The sequence below is a fragment of the Chanodichthys erythropterus genome, chromosome 4 (assembly GCF_024489055.1).
Source record: "Chanodichthys erythropterus isolate Z2021 chromosome 4, ASM2448905v1, whole genome shotgun sequence".
In the NCBI taxonomy this organism is placed as follows: domain Eukaryota; kingdom Metazoa; phylum Chordata; class Actinopteri; order Cypriniformes; family Xenocyprididae; genus Chanodichthys; species Chanodichthys erythropterus.
Window position 1 is genome coordinate 7,158,920 of NC_090224.1, and position 22,292 is coordinate 7,181,211.

General features: G+C 38.8%; 1 protein-coding gene across 1 annotated transcript in view; it reads left to right on the forward strand.

The window, feature by feature from the left end:
- kif26aa (kinesin family member 26Aa) overlaps positions 1–22,292 on the forward strand; it is an 80,221-nt gene that overhangs the window by 38,443 nt on the left and 19,486 nt on the right. Inside the window, exon 5 of the mRNA XM_067383020.1 lies at positions 17,375–17,564. Within this exon, the coding sequence (XP_067239121.1) occupies positions 17,375–17,564 (190 nt within the window). The remainder of the gene's footprint in view (positions 1–17,374; positions 17,565–22,292) is intronic.

Here is a 22,292-nt window from a genome sequence, read left to right on the forward strand (position 1 = left end):
AGTGTAAGAACAGATATAGACTCACGCACACTTTCTCACTCACAGATTTGCCTCAGAGGTTTCAGGTATAAGGTTGCTTTTATTTTCTGATATAGCACAGCATAACCTTAAGTAAAGAGGTAAACACTCAGCTTTTGTGATGGAGGGATTTTTACACTTATCTCCTGCAATCAACAGCCCTGTGACCTTTAGGATCACTACTGGATAAAGCAGATCAGTGATATGTTTTATGGCAAACATATATGTGTCATTTATTGTGTGTGATATACTTCGCAACATGCATGATGCTGCTGAATTGTGCAGAGGTGTGCAAAAAGCAAGTACCAGGAACAAGTGGGTTTTTACGACTGAAGGCCAGCTGTAATCTCGCCTTTAAAGATTTACAGATAAAAGCAGAGTGGCTTCTCCATCCCCGTAGATGGGGACCGTCTCTCCCCGGCTTTGATGTCGCTTTGTGACTGAGGGGCTCTCTCATGTGCTTTTCCATGGGCTTTCATCGGCACGCTGAGTGTGTATTATCTGCTGGAGTCATGCACCGCATTATTGTCCTGCTGACTGCTGTGCTGAAATGCATAATCGTCAGGGAACAACAGAGACGACACCTGTTTGCACTGAATGACAGTGCTTGTAATGAATGCAGGGGTTGGGAATGCATCATGTAACTGATGTGGCTGAACACGCATTTCTGCTTTTAACAAGTTCTGTAACCTGCTTTTAACAAAAGCTTTTAGGTTTGACAATAACCTAGCTCTCTCATGTGTGTGATACTATATGCACTTTATATGTGTCAGCTTATCATGGTTAGGAAAAGTTATAGCCTGCAAAACTTCCTAAACCTAAAGCTTATATGTAAATTTGTTGTGACGGAGCATTGAAGCTTCAACACAAAATCCAATGTAACGAGATTTACTGCTGCATAGCAGTATAAATACAAAGCGTCTGTAGTATGAACTGACATTGTTTACTACTAGTCTGCACGCTTCTTATTCTCTGTTTTGTTTATCACTTTGCATTATGCTTATCTTGTTTTTGTTTTTCTGAGCCAAGTGAACTTTCAATAACCTTTCAAAAAGTCTATTTTAATTTTTATTTTTCACAGTTATCATGAAATCGAAACCATTTTGTGTATAATGCTGCAAATAATGTGTAAATGTGGTTAGTCCAATCAAATTGCACCTTTTGCATAATATTTCAAAAGAATATTTTTTTCATCAGCTGTCTAAGCTCAACTTTTCCCTCAACAAACGGAGTTACTTGGTGTACAAAAATGCACAGTGATTGCAGTATATCATGAGAATAACATGTCTTGCATATACAGTAAGAGTATTTGTTTTATATTGATTGTGTTATCTATTGTGTTTATTATTATGTGGACTACACACTTTTTATTTATATTAATATTAAATATTAATATTTATTAACTTTACTTTGAACTTTTCATAAATATAAAAAAACTAGATAAAAAAGTTTGTCAAGACAAACTTTAAGTTGGCTTGAAAAAAACGGCCCAGAAAGTTTGAAATGGTTTTAAAAGTTCTCAGTTTGAAAGTTTTAGTTAAGTAGTTTTGATAGTTATGTGGTTGCTAGGGTACTCAGGGTGGTTGCTAAGGTGTTGCTATGCGGTTGCTAAGGTACTCGGGGTGGTTGCTAAGGTGTTTCTATGCGGTTGCTAAGGTATTCTGTGTGGTTGCTAGGGTGTTGCTATACGGTTTGCTAGGGTATTCTGGGTGGTTGCTAGGGTGTTGTTATACGGTTGCTAGGGTACTTGGGGTGGTTGCTAAGGTTTTGCTACATGGTTGCAATTGTACTCTGGGTGGTTGCTAAGGTGTTGTTATGCAGTTGCTAATGTATTCTGCGTGGTTGCTAGGGTGTTGCTATGCAGTTGCTCGGCTACTCGGGTGGTTGCTAAGGTGTTGCTACGCGGTTGCTAAGGTGTTTCTACGCGGTTGCTAGGGTATTCAGAGTGGTCGCTAAGGTGTTGCTATGCGGTTGCTAGGGTACTCGGGGTGGTTGCTAGGGTGTTGCTATGCAGTTGCTAGGGTACTCTGGGTGCTTGCTAGGGTGTTGATAGATAATAGATAGATAGATAGTTTGATAGATAGATTTAGTTTGATAGATAGATTTAGTTTGATAGATAGATTTAGTTTGATAGATAGATTAAATGAGTTTGAAAGAGTTTAAATGGCTCAGAAATAGGAATGGCAGTTTAATTGAGTATGTGTGTTTGAATTTGAATTTTGACAGTTGGACGGAATGTTCAGATCAGCCAAGTTCAATGAAAGTCGATGGGATTTTTCCAAGTTTCCAAGTCGGATCAGTTAAAAAAGATATAGCAACTAAGTTAACAACAGTCTGAAGGTCTGACCCGAGTTTGGAGTTTATAGACCTTATTTTCCAGAGAAACATGCGCGCCGCCATCTTTAGAATATTGTCTTTGAACTTCCGTTTTCGCGGTAGCCCTGTATATTTCTATGGCATCGCTGGTGAAGTGGATTTACGTGTTGTAGAGTTAATGAAAGTTATCATGAGCATTGTAATGTTTAAAGCAGATGTCTTAACAAATGCAGTAGACCGGGAAGATTTTAAAATGAGCAGTTCATTCATAAATACATAAGATCGCTGTGGAAATACAAGCCGGAAGTCAAAAGACAACGAGCGCAGCGCTGAAAAGGTCTATAGAGTTAAAGCTCTAGGACAGGGATGGACAACTCTGGTCCTGGAGGGCCAGTGTCCTGCAGAGTTTATCTCCATCCCTGATAAAAACTCTAACAAAAACTTTCTACTAATCCTAAAGACCTTGATTAGCTGGTTCAGGTGTGTTTGATCAGGGTTGGAGCTAAACTCTGCTGGACACTGGCCCTCCAGGACCGGAGTTGTCCATCCCTGCTCTAGGAGGAGATAGAGTTGGTCTCAGAAGAATAATAATAAGTTTAAATAGCGTTACAGTAAGTTGGCTTTTTCAAGCCAACTTAATAAATAGCACATTTTTCATGTTTTCTTTCATTTTTTTTATGCATAGTTTTGGCTAATTTGGCTAGCTTCTTCCAAGTGACATGAATTAGCACTAAAATAATTTAATATTGTGGCCTTTGACATTAATAGCCAAAAGGTATGGGAAGAGTTTTCACCTTCATTTTAAAGACTGATAAGCCTATTTAATTTACAACCCTAATGATGATTGATGATATGCTTAGTTGTACTTTATTATTAGCATTTAGCATAGTTAACATTTAGCATTACTTTTATGAATTCATCTCATTCTTGTCTCTCTTCATGTTACTGATGAGGACATATTGTATATGTGTGTATCAGTATGCAGGTTATGTGGCAGCTTTTGTTCCTCAGGTTGAGTGTGTTTTGTTGTTGTTTTCATGGCATACAGCCATGTCCTCGGTCTGGCTGACTGTGGTGATTATTCTGGGCCAAAGTTTCAGTCCATGACCCAGTTTGTTTGCAGAGAGATGGAGCTGAATAAGTAATTTTAAAAGTCTGATGAGAAAGAGCTTGTATTCTCTCTCTATTTCCACCCATCACTCTATTTTTGTTTCTCATTCGCTCAATTCTCTCTACAATCACTCCCTGTCATCCTTGTTTCTCCAGCCTTGTTTTGCCTTGCTCCCTCACTCCTTCCTCAACCCTCGTTCTAGCGCAGTAAGTAGCTCATGACATGAAGTCTGTTTAAAATGCTATTTACAGAGAGAATATTCTCAGGTGCTTTGAGCACCAACGCTGCCTGACAGCGCTGTACTCACACAGGTGTGTGTGTGTGTGCGCGCATGTGTGTTTATTTGTATGTAAAGGCATGTGGTAATTAAACATCAGTCTGCGAGTGTGTGGAACAATGACACTCAGAAAACAGCTGACAGAGATGGAGAGAGAGATGGCGAGAGAGAGAGAGAGAGAGACATAAAAACTTCAGATTGAGCAAAAGTGGAAACATCTCAACACAGACTGTGAAAGTGAGAGAAAAAGGAAAAGAAAGACAATGAATTGCTTACACAAGTGCAGCAAAGCTTTTTTTCCCAGGTCAGCTTTTAAAGGGCAAAACAGTATTGGAGGGGAAAGTATTTCAAGAATCATAAAGAAAATGCTATGAATTATTACCAGCCAAAACTTTCCTGTACTTCACCAAGTAGAGTATTTAAGGGATACTCCACCGTTTTTTCATATTAAACTAGGTTATTCCCTTAACTAAGACGAGTTGATACATACCTCTCTCGTCTCAGTGCGTGCACTAAATCGCTCTGTCTTGTGGCGAAACTTTGTTAGCACTTAGCTTAGCCCAGTTCATTCAATAGGGGCCAAGCAGAGAAGCTACCAAACACCTCCACGTTTTTCCATTTAAATACAGTTACTCGAGTAGTGTATCTCGACTTAGGACGGTGACACAAAACAAAACGTTGCGCTTTTCTAAGCGTGTAAAATGTATGGCGGAATACCATAGCAAGTGCTCGGGAGCACTTTGACTTGGCGCAGTAATATCTTCACTCGTGAGAGGTCGGTGAGAGGACTTTTCACGAGTGAAGATATTACTCCCGAGCACTTGCTATGGTATTCCGCCATACAATATAGTTATCCATTTTACACGCTTAGAAAAGCGCAACGTTTTGTTTTGTTTCACCGTCCTAGGTCGAGTTACACTACTCGAGTAACTGTATTTAAATTGGGAAAACGTGGAGGTGTTTGGTAGCTTCTCTGCTTGGCCCCTATTGAATGAACTGGGCTAAGCTAAGTGCTAACAAAGTTTCGCCGCAAGACAGAACGATTTAGTGCACGCACTGAGACGAGAGAGGTATGTATCAACTCGTCTTAGTTAAGGGAATAACCTAGTTTAATATGAAAAAACGGTGGAGTATCCCTTTAAAGGGACACTTCCTGTAATTTTTCCTCATAAAAAACGTTTGACACATGAAATGAATAGTACTTTTGAAAAAATGTGTTTAAAATCATGTAACTCACATAAGACTCCAACCATATAAAAGTTATTTTGTTTTGATGGAGCCAATTTGAAATCACATGGTGAATCGATTCTGATTTAGTTTATGTGGATGGAAAACATGATCAGGTGTGTGAATAATTTTTGGTTCCAAATTTTTATCAATTTTACTGGTAGTCCACTGTATGAAGAACTTTTGGGTATAATATGTCACAGTTTACTTTATTTTGCTATCCTCACTTACATAAATGAACTATAGTGTCCTGCACCCACTAGTAAAAATATATCAAAAATATCAAAACTGTCTGAATAATTTTTGGTTTGACTGTAATTTACCCTCTTGTTGTTCCAAACCTGAATGTCTTTCTTTCTTCTGTGTTCACACAATGTAAGTAAATGGGTCCAAAAAACTTTAATTAAATGGAAAAAAAAAAAAAAAATTAATGTCTTTTTGTGTTTCACAGAAGAAAGTCAACATAAGGGGGAGTAAATTATCCTTTTTTCAGTGATCTATTCCTTAAAAAAAAAAAAAAAAAAACAGTCTGGCCTTATTCAGGTTTTTAAATTTAAAAATTATTTATTTATTTTTTGTCTCACTCTTTGTAATTCACACTTTTTATGTCCTCTAATGATTTTGAGGCATCCCCTTAAACCTGCCTCTCTCATTTCACACCCCATGCCATTATAGATGAATGCTAATAAGATCACTGGAGATTACCTGCTTTTCATTTTTAACCACCTCTTTTTTGCATTTTGACCTCCTTTCAAGAGGTTTTTTCATGCATACAGTAGCTATTCATTGTCATTCAAAAGGGTAGAAAAAGAGGGAGGAAAAACAATAAAGAACACATGGCAGGCAGATATTGACAGAGTCGATCCTTGAGTCTCTGAGCTGGACTATTTGATGTTTTCCAGTCGGGCAGTATTCCTTTGAAAATGAAAAGGGGCTGTGCCTCCACCCCACTGACTGAACTCCCCCTTCTCCATATTATGTCTAAGGGGGAAACGGGGGGATTCAGGGTTTCGATCAGTAGAGCTGCCATGTCCTTGAAGCAGCTGAGCCCCGGTAGCTCCTGATATCTGCTCAACCTGTTGTTAGCCACAATATTGAACGTGAATGTTTGATTGGAATCGGCTCCTAGTGGCTTCTACTTTATCTTTTTATTGTTTTCATCCTCTGCCAGCAAACAGAATCAGAATATGTTCTGCCAGGCTGAATCAAAATGAGTGCGTGCTAATAGTCGGCAACAAACTCAGATGTGCTAGCATGCTGTTAAAGAGCTGCCTCATAATTTGTGGAGGTAATGCCCCCTGGCACTACATGACAAAGGCTCTCGTGTACCTCAGGGCAAGGTCGCAGTGCACAATTCATGAAACAGAAGTCAATAATGACGGGAGCTCAAAGCAGCTGCCATACAACATTAAGACAAAGAGCTGAACGAGTGAGAGCATGGCGGCTCAGCAGGTAACACAGGTGTCGGGAAGATGTAGAAGGTGTTGAGTGATGTCGTGGTGTTTTGGGTACACCATTTAGATTTCACAGCAATTATTGAGCCCCAGTGCCCTTTAAGCTGATCTTTTTCTAGCCATAGGCATTGAAGCCTCTCAATGGTGTGTCATATATGAATCAGTGGCTTCATGCTGATTCTAACCAAGGGAATATAGTCGAAATGAAAGAAACCCTGCATGCCAGGACTAAAGAGGAGGACTTCGTATTCATAATTTAAGAGATTGAGTATATTCGCTGAGATTTAAAGGAAAGAAACAGCATAGCGGATTAGCCTTGTTCAGTCACATATGCATTGTGAGGTAATACCAAACACTGTGCAGAATTATGTTAAATAACAATGCCACCAACATATTGTACATTGTAGGACACGAAGACTTAGAGATACCATGTGCATGCTTGTTTTTGTGTTTTATTTATTTATTTAAATTATTTTTATTTTTAATTTTAATTTATTTTTGTCTGTTTTGTAGTATGTTTGGCAACACTTTAATAAGGTCTCATTTGCTAACACTAGGTAACATTAACTTATAGTGTACAGCATTTATTAATCTTTGTTCATATTCATTTTTATCAACATTTACTAATGCATTTTAAATCAAAATCACGTTATACACCGATTAGGTAAAACATTATGACCACTGACAGGTGAAATGAATAACATTGATTATCTCTTCATCATGGCACCTGTTAGTGGGTGGGATGTATTAGGCATCATGTGAACATTTTATCTTTAAAAGTTGATGTGTTAGAAGTAGGAAAAATGGGCAAGCATAAGCTAGTGGGCTAGACGACTGGGTCAGAGCATCTCCAAAACTGCAGCTCTTCTGGGGTGTTCCTGGTCTGCAGTGGTCAGTATCTATGAAAAGTGGTCCAAGGAAAGAACAGCGGTGAACCAGCAACAGGGTCATGGGCGGCCAAGGCTCACTGATGCATGTGGCGAGCGAAGGCTGGTCCGTGTGGTCTGATCCAACAGACGAGCTACTGTAGCTCAAATTGCTCAAGAAGTTAATGCTGGTTCTGATAGAAAGGTGTCAGAATACACAGTGCATCGCATTTTGTTGCATGTGGGGCTGCATAGCCGCAGACCAGTCAGGGTGCCCTTGCTTACCTCTTACCACTGCAGAAAGCGCCAACAGTGGGCATGTGAGCATCAGAACTGGACCACGGAGCAATAGAAGAAGGTGGCCTGGTCTGATTTCTTTTACATCACGTGGATGGCCGGGTGTGTCTGCATCACTTACCTGGGGAACACATGGCACCAGGATGCACTATGGAAAGTAGTCAAGCCAGCAGAGGCAGTGTGATGCTTTGGGCAATGTTCTGCTGGGAATCCTTGGGTCCTGCCATCCATGTGGAGGTTACTTTGACACGTACCACCTACCTAAGCATTGTTGCAGACCATGTACACCCTTTCATGGAAACGGTGGTTTCCCTGGTGGCTGTGGCCTCTTTCAGTAGGATAATGCGCCCTGCCACAAAGCAAAAATGGTTCAGGAATAGTTTGAGGTGTTGACTTGGCCTCCAAATTCCCTAGACCTCAATCCAATCAAGCATCTATGGGATGTACTGAGCAAACAAGTCCGATCCATGGAGGCCCTACCTCGCAACTTACAGGACTTAAAGGATCTGCTGCTAACATCTTGGTGCCAGATACCACCGCACGTCTTCAGGGGTCTAGTGGAGTCCATACCTCGACGGGTCAGCTCTGGTCAACTTTGCTAGAGGTCTTCAGCAGTAATCTTCAGTTTAACAGCAGCTTTTGAGTCCATATAGAGACAACTAGACAAATTCTCAAAGTTATTTAAAATTTCTTTCCAATGTCGACTTGCCTTATATTGATTCAGTGTGGAAATTTGTCAAACATATTTCTATCATGACAACTCTCTGAAGATTTTTAACATGGTAGTGGATATGACAATGTTAATGTATTTGGTCTTGGTGGAATAGATCTGCTACACTGCTGCTGCTGCTGTTGATTATTGGTGATATTGTAGATTATTGCTGCTGCTGCAGAGCAAGTACAGGTACTTGCTACAGCCAGTACATACACCAATGTGGTGCTGCGAGCATGTAAGATGTAGTAAGATGTAATATTTACATCATTAACATGTAGTTAATGATGTAAATATCATCAGGTTGTGTTAAGGACCCGGCCTGTGTCATCTAGAGTTTCACAACAGAATTTGATATTTGATATATAACTCATAGCAAAAAGTTTGATACTGCCATATTGAGGGTTTTGGGTCAAAGACTTCTTGCCTATTCTTCTTTTTCAGCTGCAGAAATCTCTGATTGCATGACACAGGTGAGGACACCTGATTTTTCAGTTTTAGATTGATCTGCTGCTATGGTTTGCTTAGGATTTTCTTGAACAGTTGAATGATTCAAGGAGACTGAAGCAAAGAAAATAAGTGAGAGGAATGAAGTGGGGGAATTAAGGATGTGTTATACGTCTAGTCACATAATGAGCTTCAAGATATAGGTTGTAAGGGGATTAGAGAGGTTGGTGGCAAATTGTCCTTTAGTAATCTAAAGTCTGTCTCAGCTAATGACCAAGCTGCAAAGTTGGCTCTTGCTTGCAATGACGAGACTACAGTGGGCAAGATGCAACTTGTCAGCATGAAATCAAAATTTACCTTATTTACAATTTGAATGCATGTACACTATTGTTCAAAAGTCAGTTAATATTAAGCAGCACAACTGTTTTTAACACTGATAACAATAAGAAATTATTCTTGAACACCAAATTAGTATATTCAAATGATTTTTGAAGGGTTAATCTTTTTTTTTTTTTTTTTTGCCTTTTAAATATACACTGCCCGGCCAAAAAAAAGTCGATGATGATTTTTAACTCCAGCCGTTGCCATCTGTCAGTCAAATAATGCGAGTGAATAGGAACTCGAACAGAGTCAAGAAAAACATGCACAGACAAATCCAAATTAAACCCTGTGGCTCGTGACGACAAATTGATGTCTTAAGACACAAAATGATCGGTTTGTGCGAGAAACCGAACAGTATTTGTATCATTTCTTACCTCTAATACACCACAATGTCCAACTGTGTTCAGCATTCACTTGGTGAGGTCTGATCGTGCTCTGACAATGGCAGTGATGTCTTGCACATATACTTTAATGAGTGCTAGACATCACTGACATTGTCAGAGCGCGATCAGACCTCACTAAGCGAATGCTGAAAGCAGTTGGACATAGTGTAGGTAAAAAATGATTTAAATACTGTTCGGTTTCTCACACAAACTGATCGTTTCGTGTTTTAGGACAACAATGTGTCATCATGAGCCGCAGGGTTTAATTTGGATTTTTCTATGCACATTTTTTCGACTCTTATTGTTCGAGTTCCCATTACTTGACTGACAGACAGCAACAGTTGGAGTTAAAAATCATCATTTGTGTTCTACTGAAGAAACAAAGTCACCTACATCTTGGATGCGCTTGGGGTAAGCAGATAAACATCAAATTTTCATTTTTGGGTGAACTATCCCTTTAAGAATCTATGACTGGATTATTATTACAGTGATTATTATTTTTCTAGCCTGTTATGTTTGGCAACGGTTCTTTTAACCCTTAAAGATGGAGTGTGTAGCTTTTTATTTCTCAAACAACCATGTATTAAGATGTATCATGGCCATATTCCAGGATTCATCAGGCTCAAATTGTGAAAGAATTGTTGGGAGGGAGCATGAAGAATCATTTTCACACATGAATTGGCACTGACCTTAAACTCATTGTAAGTTTTTGGGATGTGCTGGAGGAGACATTACAGAGAGCTCACCTCTTGCATTGTCAATACAAGATCTTGGCCAAAAAAATGATGCACCTCTCAATGGAAATAGATGTTGTGATGTTATTTCCATCGAGAGGTGCATCGATTTTTGGCCAAGATCTTGTATTGACAATGCAAGAGGTGAGCACTCTGTAAAGTCTACTCCAGCACATCCCAAAGACTTTCAATGAGGTTAAGGTCTGGACTCAGAGGTGCCAATTAATGTGTGAAAATGATTCTTCATGCTCTCTGAACCATTCTTTCACAATTTTAACCCTGTCTTGACATTGTCATCCTGGAATATAGCCATGATGCGTCTTCCTACATGGTTGTTTAAAGAAATTGAAAAGCTACACACTCCATCTTTAAGGGTTAAAAGAACCATTGCCAAACATATATCATGCTAAAAACAGTTGGCATTTAAACATTTTGTCACAAAAAGACAAAAACGCTAGAATTTGAATCCTTTTTAAAACTCAAAAACTGAAAAGACCAATACTTTTTTGGAAAGATTCGAGTTTGGAGAGACACTGAAACAAACTCTCACCCACCTGCAAACACAGAGTTATCTGAGTTTATTGCATTGTCAGCTTGACCGATGGCCATATTACATATTGTTGAGGGAATGGCGACTCAGAGCAGGTGAATCTACTATTGGACAAAGTCCTGCAAGGCTATATGTCATACTTTCTGCTGGAACAGAACATCTCTCTTCTTTCATTCCACCTCATTCACCAATTCATCATCCCAAACACACACACACACACACACACACACATAAATATTACATGTTAATTGGCACTCTTGTTTTCCCCAAGCACCTAAAGGCTGGGTCTGCATAGTTAATAGTTAACAGCATTGTTTTCTGACTATTAGTGAAGCAGTGGAGGTCTGTAGCTTCGCTTGCGGGCTAATGTCCTCATTAACATCTCGCAGCACACCTGTTTGTTTTATCTTGCGCCATTGATTTATCTACCAGTGCTGCCATCCATTCATCTAACCAGACCTTATTTGTATTCTGCTAATCACCATCCTAAAAGGAACAGTTCACTCAAAAACGACAATTCAGTCACCCTCATTTCATTCCAAATCAGTATGATTTTATTTCTTCTTCAGTGTTTTGTTTTGTTTGTCCATACAATGAAAGTCAAAGGGGTTCAACGTTGTTTTGCTTTCACTGTATGGCAAAAACAAATGTAGAAGTACAAATTAGATAGATTTTCACACAGTTGTCAGAATATCATCTGTAATAAGTTTCATCTTCATCTTTGCTCTCTTTTTGTTATGTTAATAATAGGAAACAGATTGACATGTGTAAGAGCAGGAAGACACTTATTATACTGTTTCCTTGCTTCTGTTCCACACACACTAACTCAGTCTCTTTGAAGTCCAGCAGAATGAGGAAAGGGGGCTCCTCAGCACTCATGAAGTATTCATGCCAGTGTGTGTGAAAGTGCATGCTTTGCACGTCAGCGAAGTGTGTTCGTGTGATTGAAAGAGAGAATGTGTGTGTGCGTGCGCAGACAAGTGTGTGTGGAGCATGCTGCCTATCAGTGGCGCTTTGCACAGCAGCTGTGTACTGACACTGTGTCTGGGAGGGGAATGGAAAGGGGGCTGGGCTGAGGAGAGGAGAGGGAGAGAGCGAGTGCAGCAAAGCGAGAGGGAGAAGGTGAGAGCGACTCACCAGATTGAGGGAGAGACGCGGAGAGTAGACGGAGAGGACCGTTGGACTTCTGCCAGGGTTTCCCAGCAACAGCAGAAGCAGGAATCGACTTTTTTTTCCCCTCATCCCAGGGGATTTGCCTTTTCCTCTGTCTTCCCTGGGAGTTCCGTCAATGGGCTAGTGGCAGAGAGGAACGCAAAGAGCGGAGGAAAGGAACGCAGGAGAGAGGGATGATGTGCCCCCGCCCAGCCTCGATGCAGAGGTGAAGTGAGGGCTACCTTGGAGGGAAGTGGAAAAGAAACATGAAAAGTTGATTGCAGTTTTGGGTTACAAACACATCAGTTTCCGACAGGTGAACGGAAGAGCTAAACTTTGAGAAGTCAACCGTTGGTGACGTGCTCCGTGGAAGTACAGCGTGGCGGAAAATGCTTCACTGCAGGAGCGCTACTTACCCGTCCGTGCCGCAGAAAACTTTTGGGGGTCATCATGAGCGTTTCTGACATCTGCTTCTTGCCTCTCGCATCTTGCCGCACCTGTATCCACTTCCTCGTCTGGGAATTTGCATGAAGTGGACCCCTGATGACAGTGACAGTAATCACATCGCCCCGTCCTCCAGCAGACACCTCTAGTCCCCCATCTCCAGCACGCCTTCCGCACCCGCCCCGCCTTGCTCTCACACGTGCCGGGAGCCGTGGAGTGCTCTTACCGGGGTCTGGAATGAACAAGTTAAAAAGCTGCTTTTCTCACTGCTGTGCTGATATGACCTCTGAACTGAGATAATGGATTGGAGAGAACTGTAAGTATAGTGGACTCTTTTGAGTTGCTCATTTACCATTACATTTGTTTTTCTGTAGGGTATGTGCAGTTTAACTGGTGTTTGCAGCCCAAGAATGTGGGTTTGATTCCCAGGGTTTTGTCCAATAAAATGTAAATTCTGTCCATATTTATTCACCCTCAAGTCTTTTTAAACCCGTATGCCCTTCTGTCTTTTGAAAAACACAAAATAATATATTTTTTAAGAATATTTAAGTTGATTTTGTCCATACCAAAACAACACTGAACCTAACTGATTTTCACTGTATTGCCAAAACAACACTGAGATATTTTTCAAAGTTGTGTTTGATTCTATAAAAGAAAGAAATACTGAAATGACACGAGGATGAGTAAATTATGATAGAAATTGTATTTTTGAGTGAACTATACCTCTAATGTGCTGCTTCATTGTTCAACACCTAAGTATGCATCATTAAGGTTGTAAAAGTGCTTTAGTAACCACAGTGCATTGGTTTGCTCTCAGCTGCAACCCTAAAACATCACCTGCAGTAATAGCAAATCGAGAGAGAGACTGCTCACTGCAGGGCAGGGAAGGGAGATTTAACAGGTGGGTGCATCTGGAAAAAGCCCAGCCTAGCGTATCGGAGCTCACTCTACCATGCTGCTTTTCTCCCACTCTGGTCACTCACCTCTGTTCCCTCCTGACTGATATCTCAATCTTTTGTATGTGTGACTGTGTTGTGCTTCATAAGAAGCTTGTAAAGCATTTGTCGTGCAGCCAGACGCTGTGAATGCGGCTCTCTGCCCTACATGTGGGCGTGGGTTTCCTCTTTATGTTAGAGGATGCGCTGTATGTGTGTGTGAAAAGGTGAGGTGTGTGGAGGAGGAGGGGGCAAAAAAAAGGCTTTGTCTCCATAGGTTTAATTTTAATAAAACCCTCCTCCTCTCACTCAAGTATTTTTTTCCAACCTCTTATGCCCCCTATTACAAGCTCTCTTTTTTCATTCTCAGTCTCTCTGTCTCATTCACACTCCAGGGTCCAAAATTAACACTCGACAAGTGCCAAATGAGAATAAAAATGGCTTTGGTGAGAAAGTAAAATGCCTTGCTGGTTACTTTATATTGTTTGTTTGTTTTGCTTGTTTGTTTATTTATCCCACTGGCCATTCAGAACATATTATATTTGTAATACATATTATATTTGTTATAATTTATAATATATGTGACCCTGGACCATAAAAACAGTCATAAGGGTCATTCTTTTTAAAAAATTGAGATTTATACATCATCTGAAAGCTCAATAAATAAGCTAGTATGTCATACGAATATATGCTTTTATAAATGTTTAGCAATTATATGAAATATTCAGTAGCTGCACTTTTTTATGCCGTTGTTAGAATAGGACAATATTTGGCCAAGATACAACTATTTGAAAATCTGGAATCTAAGAGTGCAAAAAAATCTAAATATTGAGAAAACCGCCTTTAAAGTTGTCCAAATGAAGTCCTTAACAATGCATATCCACTCACAAAAAAAATATTTATGGTAGAAAATGTTCAAAATGTCTTCATGGAACATGATCTTTACTTAATATCCTAATGATTTTTAGCACAAAAGCAAAAAAAAAAAAAAAAAAAAAAATACAATGTATTGTTGGCTAATGCTGTAAATATACCCATGCGACTTATGCCTGGTTTTGTGGTCCAGGGTCACATATTATGTTGTTATATTATGATTTATTTTGCAGTGTTATTAATAAAAAAAATTGTTAATTTCTATATTAGTAATAATTTTATTTATATATGGAGAGGCTGGTAAGACATACTTATTGGCGTTAAATTTTCTCAATTTAGCCAAAAATTCTAATTTAATAGTGTTTCCCTATTTAAACATACACATGGTGATGATGCTCAGTGATAATTTCTTTCTGTAATTTGTGTGTGTTTGCACACACGTTCACTCACACCTTTTAATGCATAGCACATACACATTTCCTGTGGGGGCCTCCTCTTGTGTCCTTCATGGAGACTGTAATTACACAGTGTTCGCTGTGATTTTTCACCCCTGAAGAGGCTGTGCTGAAGGAGTTGGAGGGAGAGAGAGAAAGGATGTGAGGAAGAGTGAGGCATTTAATGAGCTCAATCTTTTCTACTCAAGCCCTTCAGCCTCATGCTAACAGGCATAGAGACCTGAATGTGAGCTGAATAACACACAGAGCTTTAGGTAGCCTGCACCTTTTTACAATTACAACATTTGTATGGCCAAAAGCATGTGGACAGCCTAACACCACAACAATATGTGCTTGTTGAACACTTATTTTTCATTATCGTGTACTTCTTAAAAGGTTCTGCTCCTCTGGGAAGGCTTTCCACTAGATTTTGGAACATGGATGCAGGTTTTTACACCGTGAGGTCAGACACTGCCATTCGACTCACTGTTCCAATTCATCTCAAAGGTGTTCAAACATTTCATATGGAAAAGGGCACTCCACAAACTGTTGGAAGCCATTGGTATAACATTAAGATTTTACTTAATTGGAAAGCCAAACCAGGGGTCTCCCTTTTGACTATGTAGCTAATTATGACATTGTCTTTATAAACCATTAACTGTATGAGTTTTTTTGATCTTTTATTTAAAAAAAAAATCACAAAATTGTAACCTTTCAGTGAAGGAAAACAATTGAAAGTGGGGGGAAAATCTCATTATGAAATAAATGTTTTTCTCTAGTTCACGTTGGCCACAATTATTGGCACCCAATTATTGCAATGTCCTTTTCCCAAGATAACAGCACTGAATCGTCTTCTATAATGCCTGATGAGTTTGGAGAACACCTGAGAAGAAATCAGAGTTCATCCCACTCATTTTCTATAGAGTTCATGTCAGGGAACTGGGTTGGCCATGGCAGAAGCTTCATTTTGTGCTCAGTGACACATTTTTGTTTTGATTTTGATATTTGTTTTGGATCATTGTCCTCACTGAAGATTGAACCACAGCCCATTATAAGATTTCTAGCAGAAGCGGTCAGGTTTTGATTTTTTTATCTGTTGGTATTTGCTAGAATCCATGATACCATGTATCTGAACAAGATGTCCAGGACCTTCAGTAACAAAATAGGCCCACAACATTAAAGATCCAGCATTATATTTAACTGTGGGCATGGGGTACTTTTTATCCCTGTTTGCACCAAACCCATCTGGTGGGTTTGCTGCCAAAAAGCTCTTTTTTTTTTTTTTAGTTTCATCTGACCATAGAAGCCAGTCCCATTTGAAGTTCCAGTCGTGTCTGACAACTGAATGCTGGAGTTTGTTTCTGGATGAGAGCAGAGGATTTTTCTTGAAACCCTCCTGAACAACTTGTGGTGATGTAGGTGCTGTTTGATCATCTTTTTTTTTTTAGGCTTTCTGAGACTCAAGACTCTGCTAGACTCTCGGCAATTCTCCAGCTGTGATCCTTGGAGAGTCTTTGGCCACTCAAACTTTCCTCCTCACTTCACATTAGGATAATTTAGACACACATCTTCTTCCAGGCAGATTTGTAATATCTTTAGTTGATTGGAACATCTTAATTATTGCCCTGTTAGTGGAAATTGGGATTTTCAATGCTTTAGCTATTTTCCTACAGCCACTTTCTATTTTATGAAGCTCAACAATCTTTTGGTTTACATCAGAACTATATTCTTTGGTTTTTCTCATTGTGATGAATAATTAAGGGGATTTGGCCTTTGTGTTTACACATATTTGTACTCCTGTGGAACAGGAAGTCATGGCTGGACAATTTCATACTCCTAGTCACCCTGGTGTACTAAAAAAAATTAAATATGAATGGGAATATACTTCAGAGATATTTTATAAGAATTTTTAGGGGTGCCAATAATTGCAACCAACGATCATTGGAGAAAATGACACACACACACTTTCAATTGTTTTACTTCAATGAAAGGTTACAATTTTGTGAATTTTTTGAATGAAAGATCAAAAGGATATGCTCATATTTACCAAGGGTGCCAATATTAGTGGAGGACACTGTAAGGGTCAGTAAGATTTGTTTTTTATTTTATTTATTTATTTATTTTCTTTGAAGATATCAATACTTTTATTCAGTGAATTAAATTGAATAAAAATTTACTGTAATTTTTTTTTACATAGTTACAAAAGCTTTTTATTTAAAATAAATGATATTTTTCAAGAATAAAGAACCCTGAAAAAAATGCATGTTTCCACCAAAATAATAATAATAATAATAATAATAAATTAAGCAGCACAACTGTTTTTAAAATCGATAATAATAATAGTAAATATTTCTTGTGTGCCAGATCAGTAAATCAGAATGATTTCTAAAGGATAATGTAACACTGAAGACTAGAGTAATGACTGTGGAAAATTTAGCTTTGCCATCACAGGAATAAATTACTATATAATTTATAAATTTAAAAAACACATTTAAATTGTAATAATTTTACAGTATTATTGATTTTAGTATATTTAGATCAAATTAATGCAGCCTTTAATTTATTGTGTATAAATGTAGTTGCTCGTAATCATATTCTTTTGCTGCTGGTTTGTCACAGACGTGAACTCATCCATTGAAAATATGTTCATCTCAAATCTTTGGAGGACAGATATGTAGTCGTATAGCAATGCAGGTGTAATGCAGGAAGTGCCTTCTGGACATGACTCCTTGACCTAACTTTTTGTTTGCTGATCTTTCACAGGGCTGCCCAGAAGCTGAACCTCTCCAAACGAAAGAAGCCTCAGCCGCTTCCTCCCTCCCCACCTGATCCAGAAGAGCCGTTCTTCTACACTGATGGCTTCAGCGCTGCCCTGCAGCTCTCGCCCCCACCTGTACCCCCATGTCTCCTCAGGGCAGGGTCAAAGGCTAAGGACAGCCCCGGGATGGGAAAGGTACAATAAAGTCTTCTTTCACCTTTACCAGTTCTTCAAAAGCTTTTTGATTTATAAAACATGATCCAAGCCTAACATTTTGTGAAAATTATTGTAATCTCAAAAGTGAATAATAAGCCATGACAACTTACACTTCATAATTACAGGAACTATTTTTCTTTTTTATTAATAAACTGACATCATGTGTAAACCTCTGGTTGCCCTCTGCTCAAGAATTCTCAGTGGGTTTATCAATTTGGCTAGTTCTCGGGTTACCATCAAAGCAGACTGTGTGTGACAGCATGGGTTGGCCCAGTTGTCCTGATTTCCCAGGCTGTTGGTATTCCAAGAAGCTCCTTCGGAATGCCAGACAGCATTCTTCGCTGCAAGTGACTGACAGGCCGTGGGAGTGGGAAAAGCAATGTATGAAAACAGAAGGGTCAGAGAATGACATCAGGGGGCATTTGGATAAAAGACATATTTCTCTCTCAGAATAGGGTTGTTTGTTAATGCTGGACAGTCTGAGCATAGAAATGCTTATGCTGACCCACTGGCCATTTCTGGGTCTCATTCTTGGATTATTTGAACACCAGACTTGTGAGCATTACTTTTTGTCATCTGGATTATTGTGTTTGAGGATTCCCTATAAGTATATGAAAAACAATCGACAAATCCGATGTTGTTGTTTGCTATTTGGGATCATAAAAAATAACACTGTTTTAAGATGGCAGGGATAAAATTAGCAAACTGACATCCCTGCTGCCCCATGTTGGTTGTTTAGTATCAATGCTGAAGTTTAGTATCAAAACTTGTATGTTTGCGGTCAGTGCCAATAGTCTCGTAGGCAGCACGCCGATATATATAGCGCCTGATCCTGCCCCCCCCCCCCCCCTCTCTCTCTCTCTCTCTCTCTCTCTCTCTCTCTCTCTCCCACTTCGCTTCCTGTCTGCTTACTGTCATGACAACTCTCAGAGTGTTTGGCATGGTAATGGGTATGACAATGCTGTATGTTTGGTCTTGGCGAAATAGATCTGCTATGCTGCTACTGTTGCTTTTATTGCTGCTGCTGTTGATTTTTGCTGCTGCTGCAGAGCAAGGACGGGACTTGCTACTGACAAAACATACACGGCACGCTGCTGTGAGCAAGTACAGTATGAGATGCTGCTGCTGTGCAATATAGCGCAGATGAATTACCCTAGCAGATCTATACAGGTTGAGCTGGGGAAGGTGGAGGGTTTCTGAACCCTGAAAATTTGATACCGTCACATGCCTAGCGCCATCTAGAGTTTAATGACAGAACTTTATATATAACTAATATTACATCTCCTTTAGGGATGCACAGTATTCAAATTCTGTCTGATATGATAAGCCGATAATTATTATGGCTGACAACCGATAAATGGTAAATTTCTATACAATTTATGAAAGATAAAACTATGGAGCCGAGCCCCGGACATGATATGCAGGAAAAAAAAATAGTAGACTATACATGCGCACGATTTACTAATTCGTCCCCTTGATTTACTAAATTGTGTGCACGATTTACTATTTCGTTCTCTCGTTTTAAAAATCATGCACATGATTTATAAATCGAGGGAATGAAATAGTAAATCGTGCACACATCATGTGCGGGGTTCCATATAAAACACTAAAAACTAAAAAGAAATTGTTTGAAATTCTACATGTGAATTTTAGACTTCACAACTTTAATATACCCACAATTTTAATGTACAGAATGAAAATCCGTATTAATTTTGGAGATTTGCTTAAGATTACTTTTAACAGTGTTTTTAAATAAGGATTAACTTTAAGTGATGTTAGATGACAGCATTAGATGACAGCAAACGTAATCTAAATGTAAAAACGGTATTAAATATCAACCAACACCAATTAAATTAAAAAAAATTCTAATATAGGCCAATAATCGTTATGGTGTTAATATATTGTGAATTCCTACATCTCCCTCATGTAGTCTTACAGGCAATACAGGGATGAGTTGACCATTTGTTTCGCCTATAAAATGCCATAATTCTCAGTGTCTGGACAGTTACTATGTTTACTGTCATGCTAAAGCACACTGCTTCCCATTAGGCAAAGCACTTAATCCCAGGTCGCACCAGGGGGACTGTTACTGCAATTAGTGTACTTTAAGTCACTTTGTATAAAGAGAATCTGCTTAATATTAACCTGCTAACCATAATGAGCTGAGGTCATGCCCTTTCACTTCTCTGAAACATTTTTACATATACTGCTGTATCTTGCCATGTAACTGACAGTTCCATATATATTCCCTTATGGGACTCTATAGAGCATCAAGAACATCTCAGCATGTTGCCGCTATTTTGGGTAACAAACTCATTCCTTTCCTTAACACCCCCTGGAGGTCTAAAAGCCAAGGAAGATTGCATTGACCCATGTATGACCCTCCTCCAGCACAGGTGATGCACTCTAAATAAATTCAGAGAGATGGGACCCATTAGAGTCTGGTTTAAGATGACTTCTCTGTGGGAAAGTAAGAAGATAATGTGTGTTCTTAGCATTAGATACTATAATAGACTGCTGACTCATAAACACCAGCAGGTGGTGCAGGTTTATTATGGTGTCATGTCTGCAGGGAGATGATTCGCTCATTAAAAACAGTGAGGTCACCTGACTTAGTCTTCAAAATCTCAAGAGAAGCTTATTACATCAATCATATCCATTGCAGTTGGAAGACCATATGTAAATAAAGCATTTTCATTCCCTTCTGATTGTGTTGTGCAAACACAGCATTAGAAAATGTGCTACAACAGGCATTAAAAGTTTTTTAAAGTCACACCAAAGGCAGGCAGCTGCAAGTATTTAATGAGGTTTATCAAGAAAAAGACAGTGAAATGATTGCTAATAAGCCCCACTGAGTTTAAGTGCGTTGCCTACTGATTTTGATGCACTTGTGCAGGAAATGGGTATGAACACTCTCTTTTTTTTTCTTTTTGGAGGAAGGAAATGTCAAAGTGCTTAGAAGATGGCAGGTAGAGAGGAACAGGTGATTGTGGGAAGGCAGCGCTAATGGAAGTTAATCTGTGTGGAATTGACTGATTGACAAATGGTGCTTTTGCACTCAAGGGAATTGTTTGATTTGCCATTTTTATATTTTTATTGCAAGATCCATAAAGGTACTAAAAACATATTTAAATCAGTTCATGTGAGTACAGTGGCTCAGTATTAATATTATAGACCCCTTAATCGCCTACGTCATTGTGACGTCACCGCTCTAGCTGGAGGCAAAACATAAGAAGAACTCATAGCAGCCGCGCTAAAAGTTTGAGGTTTTGACTTTAAAATGTCATCTTGTTGTGTTTTTGGCTGCCAGAATAGAAGGAACAGCACTTTTGGTTAAAAACAAAGTTTTTTTCAAATCCCAGCAGACATTCCTTCATAGAAATCAAGGAGACAAATTGTGGTTGAATGCAATACGGCGTACAAAATGGACGGAGACTATCATAAATAATGCTCATGCATTGCACACTTTGCAGTGCACACTTCATATCAGGTAAAATAATCGATGCATATGTAATGGTGTATTGGTTTTATCTAGTACAAATCAGCGAGTTTCTGTTGTATAGGTGAAAATTCACCAATCTTCAGCGCACTAGCTGGCTTAAATGTTAAACAAACATACAGCGATAGATGTGTGTGCCATCCTTTGAATGGTCTCTTAAAATAATCCACATTGCTAGCCATAATCATAGTTAGCGCAGCGTTAATTTACATTAGACAACAAGCCTTAAATTCCCCTAACCACCCGAAAGTAATTCATATGTTGTCTAGGAAATATCCAAAACTTAAGTTAATTTACAAAAATAGCTGTCACGGTCCCGCAGAGTCAGTGACTGTACATATTCGGACAGTTCTGAAGCTTCTTGTGCATCCATGTTTAATAAATCCCTCCTAAAAAAAGCTAGCTTACGCTTGTCAACATTGCGTCCAGCTCCTCTTTTTGCCTCCAGCTAAGCCCCGCCCACCAGGAAACGTTGCAATGTTTACAAACTTTAAGGGGTCTATAAAGCTACAAGAATATTTTTGGTGCGCCAAAAAAAACAAAATAACGACTTATTTAGTGATGGCCGATTTCAAAACACTGCTTCATGAAGCATCGGAGCATAAAGGAATAAGTGTATCAAATCATGATTCAGATCGCATGTCAAACTGCCAGTGGCTGAAATCACGTGACTTTGGTGCTCCGAACAGCAGATTCGATACACTGATTCATTTGTGCTCCAAATCTTCCTGAAGTAGTGTTTTAAAATCGGCCATCACTAAATAAGTCACTAATTTGCTTTTTTTTTGGCGCACCAAAAATATTCTCGTCGCTTTATAATATTAATATTGAACCACTGTACTCACATGAACTGATTTAAATATGTTTTTAGTACCTTTATGGATTTTGAGAGAGGAAGTTCCATTGCTCCCTATGGAGGCCTCACTGAGCCATCAGATTTCAACTAAAATATCTTAATTTGTGTTCCGAAGATTAACAAAGGTCTTACGGTTGTGTTCAGTTGCAATTGCGTTTTTTTTTTTTTTTATATATATATATATATATATATTTTATTTTATTTTATTTTATTTTATTTTATTTTATTTTATTTTATTTTATTTTATTTTATTTTATTTTATTTTATTTTATTTTATTTTATTTATTTTTTTTTATGTCAGAATTGGACCTGGATCCTCATGTGTGCTAAATAAAAATTATACTTCTAGACT